Source organism: Salminus brasiliensis, chromosome 19 (assembly GCF_030463535.1).
Source record: "Salminus brasiliensis chromosome 19, fSalBra1.hap2, whole genome shotgun sequence".
NCBI lineage: Eukaryota > Metazoa > Chordata > Actinopteri > Characiformes > Bryconidae > Salminus > Salminus brasiliensis.
The window spans coordinates 7,860,339-7,872,180 of NC_132896.1; the positions used below are offsets into that span (position 1 = coordinate 7,860,339).

General features: G+C 41.1%; 1 protein-coding gene across 2 annotated transcripts in view; it reads left to right on the forward strand.

Moving 5' to 3' along the window:
- The window catches only part of LOC140541436 (carbohydrate sulfotransferase 8), a 66,322-nt gene extending 54,480 nt beyond the window's left edge, over positions 1-11,842 (forward strand). For both annotated transcript variants that reach the window (XM_072664059.1, XM_072664058.1), the window contains 2 exons: positions 8,371-8,411; positions 9,521-11,842. In XM_072664059.1, the coding sequence (XP_072520160.1) occupies positions 8,371-8,411; positions 9,521-10,564 (1,085 nt within the window). In that variant the 3' untranslated portion in view covers positions 10,565-11,842. The remainder of the gene's footprint in view (positions 1-8,370; positions 8,412-9,520) is intronic.

The following is an 11,842-nucleotide window of genomic DNA, read 5'->3' on the forward strand; positions in this document are numbered from 1 at the left end:
GTGACACCGCTCTGATCTAACACACCTGAGAGAAGTGCCAGGGCCAGCAGGGAGGAGAGCTGTGCTGCAGGCATTAGCTGCTTAACCCCTCCAACTCTAGGCTTATTATTCAGGGATTCATCTTAAGACCTTTTATTCGTTAACTCCTGTAAAAAGAATATATTCTGGGTACACCTGTCTGCACTGAACAATGTTTTATCAGCTCATCATATATACCATATATATACACTTTATACACAGTCATGTGAAAACGGGTAAAAAATTAGGACACCCCATAAAAACCTTTGTCTTTTATACCATATTCAAACATCTGGACATTTAATCTTCATTTGAACAGTATAGAGAGATGGAGGTGATATACACAATGTTCAAAGGTTTGTGGACATCCCCTTCATATATATATATATATATACACACACATAACTAAACACATAAAAATTAAGAAATGTCTTTAGACGTCACTTGTAAAATGCAATTTATAGAAATGCAGTTTTATTGTGAGGAGAAAGTTAGAACACCCGACATCTAAGTAAAGTGTCTATAATTATTCATGTGGAAATGATGATGAAGTCAGAGACCAACCTTCATACATTTAAATTCAACATTACTTTCAAAGTCAAAATAGCCAGACAGATATTTCGTATAGACACAAGGATGAGAAAAAGCAAGGTCCACTCTTGCTTCAGATCTGAAACCATCCACAGATCCACCTCCTCAGCAAGATTTTTAAGCAGACAGATGAGCAAACAGATAAATAAAAAAGATTTGATCAAATCAAACTGCTGAAGTGGCCAGACTTACATTTCAGACCTCAACATCATTCAAGATATGAGAATGTTTATGCAATTAATAGAAATGCAGTTTTATTGTGAGGACACCCCACATCTAAGTAAAGTGTCTATAATTAGAGTCTGGTGCAGCACATCAGCTGCAGATGATTGGAACATTAGAGGGAATTTTGGAGGAGCTAGTTTTATTTAAAAACCCAGACATTTAGTTTGATTTGCTCATGATTGGTAAAGTGAGTGTTATTACCATTATAGTCAGATCCAGAAAGCTCTCTGAGGCCTTCAGAAAGAAGGTTGTAGGTGCAGAAGAGTCTGGGAAGGGATTTAGAAAAGATCTTGGAACACTTGTGGAGAACATTTAAAACAATTGCCAACATGGCCGGGTCAGGCTGTCCTAGCAACTTCAGTCCCGAGACCACAAGCTGTGGAAAGAAACAGCAGTATTAAATTGCCATCTCAGGATCTGTAGCTCTTGCCACAGTTGATGTCAGAGTACAGCATCTACCATTAGATGGAGAGTGCACAAGCTCTATTTTCAGGGGAGGTGAACAAGGAGAAAAACAAAAGAATAACAAGAGCGATTAGTATAATTAGTCCAAAAAAAAGCCCTGGTCTTTGTTCTCTGGTAAACTTTAGTCTTGCCCAGATGTTTTTTTTTTGGACAGCAAGGGTTATCTCCTTGCACATCTCCCATTAAAGTCTCGCAATACTGTTCAAATGAAGATCAGATGTCAATTTGTTTGTAAATTTTTTTTTTGTCAAAATTGTCTTTATTTGTCAAAAAAGACAAAGGTTTTAATAGAGTGTCCTGATTTTTCTGTACATGAGGACAGTTACAGTCTTGAGTCTACCTGTTGCTTTAAAGTTTAGCAGCCTCCCTTGCTCCATCAATGAAAAAAAAAGTACCACCGCAGGACCACCGCAGAGTTGGATGATTCTTTTTCGGCACAGGTTCTCAGTGTCAGGTTCATGAAGTTCAGCAGGGACTTTCATACATCTCACTGTCACCGCTGGGTTGAGAATAGACCATCAACCAAAAATATCCTGACCACTGATACAGGGCTAGATGACTAGAAACAATTGTGCATGGGAAAAACACCACAGAGCCACAGTCTCTAACGGAACACCTACAAGGAGCTATGTTTGTCTAATAAAGTGGTCAGTCAGTGGACACAGTGCTTTAAAACTCCGGCAGTGCTGCAGTACACCAATACTCCAATCACCCCGATGCTCAGTGTACCAGTGTAGCCACGTTATTAGCACTGCTGAGCTGAGAATGGTCTTCCATCAAATTGTAATATCTGGCCAGTGGTTATCCTATAGAGGTCTGTTTCTATTCATTTAAGGCTGGCTGATGAATTGAACAGCTAAAGACTGGCTATAGAGCCTAGAGAGCCTATCATTCTTTCTTGGACCTCCGGCCATGGAGGACTGTGGCATCACAGAGGATCGAACTGATGTGAAGCCTAATCTCACATCCCTGATTTCACTCACCAAGGACCTTCAGGCATGTACTGTGTACTCTACTTTATTTGAACTATTACAGGGTTAGCTAAGCCTGTGTTAGCCTGAATGAGCTAATAGCCCTGTTGACTTGCATTTGCTTATTAGCACTACTATATATCAAGTAATCATGCAAGATCAAAGTTTAATTACTGATTAGTGGTTTTAATAGGTGTGATTCATTAGCACTAGAAACTAAGATCAGGACATGTATGATCCTGATTATGGGGGCAATGTGTAGATGGTAGTTTGTTCACTTTCCCCGTCCTCACTTCCTGCTGTTCTGAAGGGATCGAAACAGTGACCTTCTGGTCCCAAGCATACTTCCTCTAACCTTTAGGCCATGGCTAATCACTTCAAAACCCAAAAGCTCTATTGAACGCTACATTTCATGTCCGTGTCATGAAGCTTTAATCTGTCGGCTTCCTTGCCTGTTCCATTTACTGGCCTCCCTCGCATCTTCTCCCACTTGAGACCCTTTCCGTGCATGGCAATTTAGCGTTGAGGAACATTTATCAGTGCTGTTGTCAGGTCACTGCACTCCTGTGCGAAATGTCCCGTGACTGTCACTCCACATGATCCTTTATTTCTCTTACAGCGACGTTGTGCCGCTAAGCATCTATCTTCAGAACGTAATCGCTTAACCATTACCGCTAATGGTCTGAGCCCTGAGCTTTAGTGGAGGAAGACGTTGTTTCGTTGTTAGATAACGAATTGTGTGGTTACCCTGTTATAAAAGCATCTCCAGGAGAATAGACTCCCTGCTTTTCTGTTTGTGCTTACCGCAGTCTACACTGGCCCAGAGCTAAGCTATAGGTGGGGCCCACGGTTGGGCCTTTAGATTAAATGAGATAATGCACTGTGACGGATATTATGCTGATATATGGGCGCACCAGCAGGGTTGTGCATCTATGAATAAAAGGGAGGAAAAATCATGAATATGTTGTAGATTCCCTTTGGAATTCAAAATCTCTTTCCTTTATAAGTAACCATAGTCTGTCCTAGCGTCCTTAATAAAGAAAACCACCTCATGACAATGCAGTCGCACTTGTAGGCTGTACGTATACAAAATACAACGGCGGTCAAACATTTGCACACACCTGTCTGTGTGAATAATAATCCTGTGGATATTGTAATCGAAACACTTAAAAACTGTTAAATGCTTAAAATTCTGTTTCCTAAGGCAGATATAAGCTGTGGAACCGATGCCTTTGTGTGGATATTTTTCTAAATGTGTGTCCAAAAAGTTGTTGTTTTTTTACAGCAGCAAACAAAGTCTCAGCATATGTGTATGTTCTTCAAGTCTGCTGGAAAAGGATCCCAGGTGGCTCCTCATGAAGCTGCTTGAGAGAATGCCAAGAGTGTGTAAAGCTGCATCAAGGCAAAGGGAGGCTACTCTGAAGAATCTAAAACAGAAGATACTTCTGAATTGTTGTTCAGTTTTGTTTGGTCACTGCATATTCTGCTGTCTCACTTCATGATTCAGCAGTGCAGTCTTCACTGGTTTTCCTAAGTCAAAAAGTTGTTGAGATGAAAAATACAGAAACATTTACTGTTGCCTGGGGCACTTTTCTTCACGCGTTTGGGAAGTGTCGACCTGTAACCACACTACGGACTAAAGTTGCTTTTAAGTTATCAGCTTTGGTTTCTGAGAAGGTGCTACCTCACCTGTCCTGTAGCTGAATAACTGATTCTAACTGAGCTAAATAACTGATCCAACCCCCTTACTCTCGCTCAATCACAACTTTGACTTTGTCCTTCATTGATAGCATGTGTTTTATTTATTTTAATTATTTATTTATTTGTCCATTCATTCATTCATTAATTCATTTAGATATTTATTTGACTGAATAAGACGCTAGAAAGCTGTAAATGAAAGGGAGGAAATTTGTGTCAGACACAGATGTAGGTGGTTAGAAATATTATAAAATGAATATCCATAATATATTCATATATAATATCCAAAGTGAAGAACAAATTACAAACTACTTGGCAAAAGGTGAAGGTACATAATTACAGCTGGGGTAGGTGGATATACATATTTGGTCTGGCCATTTGGGCCACCAAGCCAATGGTTCAAGCCAATTAGGTAACGAAAACAAAAAACATAACACAGTCAGGTGGTACTGATGCTGTTATTTTTGTGAGCTTTCTTAACTCTTTGAGGATTGCACATTGTGGTCTTGGAGTGATCTTAAACAGGTCACTCACTTCTAGGGAGAGCAGACAATTTGCAGACAGTTTGGTTAACCGTGGATTGATGTACACCCAGGTCTTTAGTGATGCTTTTGTAGCCTTTTCCAGCTTCACTCATCCTCTGAGGTCTTCTGAAAGTTGTCTGCATGAGTCACACTAACCAGTCTTTCTTGAGAAGAACACATTTGTCAGTAATCAAGCCTTGTATGGCTTTATTTAATTATCAACGCACCTGAGAAACCCACGCTTCAGTACTAAGCATACTTCAGTACCAAAAACAGTCAGGTGAAACTTTTTGCTAAGTCCCCTCATGTCCACTGTTGATCAAACAGCCCCACCTTCATTATCTGTTATCGGTATCAGTGAATATCACCGAGCTGCACCAGCTCTCGAGTTGAAGCCATGCTTTGGAATGCAGTCTTCTAAACTAGTCTGGTAAAGCTTGGACTTGTGTTAGCCTGTGATGTGAGCTGCCTTAATGCTCAGCAGAACATTACATCCTTCTCCAGCCACACAACTTCAACTCTCAACAATACTCATCGTTACCTTTTCTTATTATCAGCACTGACACTGACTGTAAATCCACGGCAGCCCACGCGGCAGTGTACAAATTAATTACCTAGAGTAGAGGCTCCCAACCTTTTGAAACTCCTGGCCCACACAAACAACAGCCTGCAAGATTGAAGCGATTCAGTCTTTAAAAAAGCAAACAGATACAACAGTAACGAACGTAGTCAATCAAAGTCTGCTGAAACATACAAGCATCCAACATAACAAACACTAAAACATACAGAATCTTTCTGTTTGTATTTATTTATCCATAATCGAGGAATCAAAAAGAGAAACATATATAAACATACACTACCTGGACAAAAGTTTCGGGACACCTGCTCATTCATTGTTTTTCTGAAATCAAGGATATTAAAAAGAGTGTATCCTGCTTCTGTTGGAGTAACTGTCTCTACTGTCCTGGGAAGAAGGCTTTCTCCTAGATTTTGGAGCATTGGTGTGAGAATTTGATTGCAATCAACAACAAGAGCATTAGTCTTAGATGTCAGGACCACATCCCCCTGTGTGGGTGTGTGCATTTGCACGTCTGTGTCAGCAAAGGGTGCAGCTTATAGTAGCTAAATGCATTCATTAGAACAGAGGTCCATGATTCTGGACTGATTGATTTAGTTTAGTAGAAACTGTTTTATAGTGTTTAATATCTAATAATGCAGTCTGACTCTCCTCCCTGACCAATCAGCTCCCGGCTCCTTTACAACACTGCAGTCTAATCACTTCCTGTGTGTGTGTGTGTGTGTGTGTGTAGCAGTACACACTCTGGACTGATATCTGTTGTTGTTGGTCTACTGGTGTGTAATAACTGGTTTAAAGTGGGTGAATGTGCTGTGTGTGATTTGGGTTTCTGTAGCGTATGTGTGTGTGTGTGTGTGTGTGTGTGCATTAGCATTAGTATTAGCCTTCACTCGGTTTTGAATGGGCTCTTTAGTGCTGGTTTAAAAACAGAGAAAGGCGAGCAGTTGTCCGGTTCTCCCGCTGGTAAAACAGAGCGTTACAGTGACAGTTTTGTAAAGGATCAGTTATTATGGTCTGTTTTCAGACTGCTGACTCTCAACTCATTTATTTATCTTCTGAGTATGTCTGCACTGCAGCCGGCTGGACAGGAATGGCCATTAAAGATGCCTTGAGGACAGCAGATGGCGCTCTAAACACCGTGTTTAAAACAAAGGCTGGATTAGGATTAAAGCAGATGATACCTGATCCATTCAAATATACCAGGATCAGCCTTCTGGACATCCCTAAAAGAGAAAGTGTCTGAGGGACACAGTGGAGAAGAAAAATGAGAGTAGAAAGAGGACAACCTTCCTGTTAAGCTCGTGTTCCACCCTATAAATTAGCACCTCGCTTCTGCCAGTCCTGTCCACTCTACAGTATGTCAGCTTCAGCTCCGTAATGAATCCATCACTGAGGAGTGTCCACAGCGTTGGCATCTAATCAATAGCTGTCTCAGGGCCTCTATAGGTCAGTGTCAGGGCACTGAGATGTTACTGGACTTTGGTGCTGCTCTAATCGCTGGCCCTCTGGCGCAGTCCTTCAGAGGCAGTTAGGTTTGTCCACACGGACGCTATTGAAGAACAGCTGGGAGGAAAGTTCGGCTGTCAGTGCTTTACACACTTGGCACCGGCAAGTTATTACTTTTTTAGACACCCTTGCAAAACTGAAAAGCAGATGTCAGCAGATGAAGAAGAAGAAACTGCAGAACTAAATAATTTCTTACCTTTAACCAGACTTTTCTACCTTTACCCAGAAGGTTACATCATTTAACTTACTTTTGCTTCCTACAGTTTCACAATTGTGGAGTACTCTCAATGCAAACTAACAGCAGAAGCTATTTGTCTTTTTGCACACACCCTTTTTGTTTTGCATACAATAACCTTGGTGTTGAGGTGATGTTGCTGATGCTGCTGGGTTGCCATCTGGATGCTGTACTATGCAGTGGCTTATAAACATTAGTACGGACTGTGGGAGGCAGCTTCCCTCTGCCTCGTTCTGTCTTCCTGCCCTTTCCCTTCACTGATGGAGAACAAATGAGCACATCAGCAGCCTGCATTGTCTCATGATAGCTATTCTTTAAGTACAGCTTCAGGAAACTGATGACACACATTCAGACAGTCCACTGCTTTAAAGCAACGTTATGTAGCAGTTTTACTATAAATAGCAGCTTCAGAGTCATGCTGATTCTCCACCGACTGTAACAGGGAGAATAGCGTCTCTGCTATTTCCACCCCAGGACGGAAGGCTGCTACTGCACTGTGGAACTTTAGTGGAGCTGCACGAGAACCTCTTGTGAGAACATGTGAGAACCGTGTAACGTAATATCTCTCAGCTTGTCAACAAATGCATGTGTACGACATTAATGTCCTTCAGAGGAAGCTTAAAATATCATTTGCTGCTTTACTGTAAATCACAATAAATTACACTTCCCAACTGTAGGGGGAGCCCAAGAGAAAAATGCCATCTCACATAATCCTGATTCAACCCATTCAACCCCTAAGCTAATTTCACACCCTAAGCTTTATTCACTTAAAAATGATTGTTTATATGAGGCAGTCACGCATGGCTACTAAGTATGCAATCATTTGAGATGTAAATATTTACAGTATTTAGATATTTGTAAGTATTTAACCATGTTTTGATAAGCATGGTTGGAATGCTTGCATGTAGACTATAAAAAAAGTCCACAGTTTAGAAATATTGTAAGAAATGATACAATTACAATGTTTCCAATCAGAAAACAAAAGCATTTTGATGGAGTTATTAGTTGGCTTATTACTGTAATAAGCATAAGACAGACCTATATTTCTATTGATATTCTGTCCTTTTATATCAATGATGGTGCTAAAACAGGCCTGTTTTAATACTTTCCTGAGGACCAAAAATATCTAATCTGGGAATTATTTGGATTCAAATGGTGGTGGGAGAAGAAGGTGAAATGTGATATTATTGGTCATTTTATTTGGCCCCGCCCACTGGTACATAAATCATGCTTAATATGACAGACACAAACTAAAACTCTTTTGAGTTTTTGAACTTAAATTTAAGGACTTCTCTAATGTAAGTTTTTTAAGCCTCATCTCTGTCTCTGCTGTGCCTATAAGCAACTGCCCACTTCAGTGCTTCAGTTATAAGTATATTTCCAATCAATGGGTTTCCTGTACAGGCAAACACTACCATATTGTCTGTGGTAATCCATCATGTGCTGCAGATGTTGCAGATAGTATGAGATCTAGTTGAAAACGCTGGAGTATTCATGTAAGCAGAATTTCTGTAAAAACATGATTTATAACATTTGTTCTGTTTTTTTTTTTTTGCGTAGGTGCAAAGCTCATATTCCCCCACGGGCAGCTTGTGAGTAAGGTAAGCTCTCATTTGCTGGCACTTTTAAAACACACATCACAGGTGCTTATCGCATCACATCACTGTGGGGGGTTCCTGTTGCTCATAAACGCAGCAGCAGCAGCAGACCTGAAGGCTGCACAACAGCGCCACGGTGTGGTCGGCTTGGTAGAATTATCACTTTCTCGACTATTTGAAAGGCCATCTTCAGTATCTTAATGATCAGAAACGAAATACTGTTTTACCATCAGTTTATCACATCTCCATTGTTGCTGTTTAATAACTTTCTGACATAATTTAAAGCTGCTTGTTCTTTATTGCTCTATATTCTTTTTTATGGGTGAATGGACCAATAGAGATGAACCAAAAGGACTTGAAAATCTTTTACATTGACTTCCATTGAAAGTTAATGTTTCATTCTCCTGTAAACTTGTCGTTTTGCAGATACAAGGTTTTTGCGTGACAGATGTAAGAAGCACAAGCTATAATAAGAGGAATAAGAGGAAAAAGCAACATTTGGCAGGAATCCCACTTGACTGTAAATCTGTAAATTTAGACACTATTTTCCAATCATGGAAACTCTAGAAAAATGGGAAAATGTCTAAAAATATCCTGGAAATGTTGAGCTATTGAGCCACTGAGGTTCCATATGTAGCCGCTGATGCCCTATTTATCACCAAATGATTTACAGAGGGATTTCCTTTTTACAGAATAGATTTGTATATTGTAACAGATGTTGAAGAGTTTATTCTCAGAGCACTTTTTATGTAAGGAAAATGTCCTGGAAAATGTTTTTTGAAAACAGTGGTGATTTTGGTGATCCCCATAATTTGGGGAATATTTTACATGATTATGGTGACAGCAGGTATGTACTAAACGCATATCCAAATAATTAGTGTTATTTTAAATGATTTAAAGCAACCTTAAGTAAGGCCCAATATAAGAAACATATATACAAAATAAAATATTGAATAATAAAACAGTAAATAATACACTTACAAATAATGATTTTTACTATTAGAAAAATGAATGTTCTAGCCATTTTTGAATAAGAATAATATAATAAATAAATAATAACTTATATACTTATAAATAATATATTTTATCCTTACTTTTCTTTGTCTGCTCAGGAACAGTGCCCTCACTGTCCAGAGGCTGTCATACAGGCTTCTGTCCAGCCAGCGAATCTTTTCCTCCCGGCCCCACGCTCCTCTGTCCTCAACCCCAGAGACATCACAGGGCAGGTCACAAAGAACCACCGCAAGCTCCTTCTGAAGAGCTCTTCACCACTTCAGCAGCTCAGCAGCACCACTGCTGGCCGAGCTGAGAACACCATCACAAGACTGACCGAGGTCCAGCGGTCCCGTAGGAAGCTGATGAGAGAGGTATGTGCCAAATACAGAAGCAGCAACATCGCAAGGGCCGTGACCCGCCAGCACGTGTCCCGCATCTACGTGGAAGACACGCACAAGCTCCTGTACTGTGAGGTGCCCAAAGCAGGGTGCTCCAACTGGAAGCGAGTGTTGATGGTCCTGCAGGGCCAGGCGGCCTCCACTGGGGAGATTCAACACGAGCAGGTCCACTATGGGAACCACCTGAAGCGACTGGACTCCTTCAACCACCAGGGCATCGCCCATCGCCTGGAGACCTACACCAAAGTGCTGTTTTTGAGGGAACCTTTCGAGAGGCTTGTGTCTGCATTTCGGGACAAGTTCGAGAGCCCGAACTCGTACTACCACCCGGTCTTCGGAAAGCCCATCATTTCAAGGTATCGCAGCAACGCATCACAATCGGCCTTACGCACGGGAGAGGGAGTGACCTTCAAGGAGTTCATCCAGTATCTGCTGGACGTCCACCGTCCAGTGGGCATGGACATCCACTGGGAGCCAGTGGTGCAGCTGTGCAGTCCCTGCCTAATAGACTATGACTTCATAGGTAAATTTGAGACGATAGAAGAAGAGGCCAACTTCCTCTTGAGGCGAATCGGTGCCCCTGCAAACCTCACGTTCCCTAGCTTTAAAGACAGGAACCCAAACGCGGCGAGAACTTCCTCACGGATCACAAAGGAGTATTTTGCACAGCTGAACTTGACAGAGAGGCAGAGAACCTACGACTTTTACTTCATGGATTATCTAATGTTCAACTATTCCAAGCCATTTGAAGATTTGTACTGAGCACACTGAAGTGAGGAGTGAAGTCGAGGAGTGAATGTACTGTATATACTGAACACTGTTCTCTTACTGTTGGTCTGCTGTTGGTGTTCTGTTCCAGTCGATTAACTCCTTACTCTGTGAAAACATGTCTAAAAGACTTATTTTTTCTATACTTTGTTTAAAATTCATATAAACTATATGTCCTAATGTTTGTGGACACCCTTTCTAATGAATGCATTCAGCTACTTTAAGTTGCACCTATTGCTGACACAGATGTGTCAATGTACATACACAGCTTGTCTAGTTCCTGTAGAGAAGTACTGCCAATAGAATAGGACTCTCTGGAGCACATAAACATGAACCTGTTGGCCCCATGCTGCCTAATGCCAGGCGTGGGCTAGGGGGGTATAAAGCCCCCCAGCATTGAGATGTGGAGCAGTAGAGGAACTGTGTTCTCTGGAATGATAGTTGGTGCGCCTTCCAGTACAATCGGGATGAGTTGGGGATAAGATCGGATAGTGACCTTACTAATGCTTCTTGTCGCTCAATGCAATCAAATCCTTGCAGCAATGCGCCAAAATCTAGTAGAAAGCCTTCCTTGAACAGTAGAGACTGTTGCTCCAATAAAAGCTGGAAAACTCTTTAATACCCTTGATTTCAGAAGAGCCAGTGAATGAGCAGGTGTCCCAATACTTTTGTCGATATAGCGTACATTCTGGTCTCCGAGTGGCAGGCTGGTTCTTGCACACTCATTACAATAGAGGTATATTCTTCAAAGATCAATCTTGACCAGTTTACGAGCTCGGGAATGTTACGTATGGTTAATTTTCTGAAGATTTCAGTGCAGTTTGTGTCACTGTGGTCCAGGTGGCTTGAACACACAGGAGCAATGGGCCAATAGGAGCACGTATATGATGTGTATCATGTGAATGCAAAGAAAAAGAACAGCTGTCAATCATTCTTCTATGATATGAATGTATAACCAGTGTTCTACACAGCCCCTAAAACAAAGCCTAGCATGACAGTAGCCTTACAGTGTGCTGCCAGTCAGTGGAGATCCTGATTTCGACTTTGTTGGGAACTGTTTGAGTTGGATCAGAGAAATTATTTCGTACTGTACAGAACAGATTTGTACCTCATGAATTAACTGCATTGTCCTTCTGTTCAGGTTTAGTGTATTATCTCTGTGCCATTGCCTTTTTACTCCTAATGGACTGTCTTGTATTAATGACATGAGATTATTCAATCATTTTGAGTACAGCTACCTTTCAGCCAAATAAACACGTTTTTTTGTCTCGG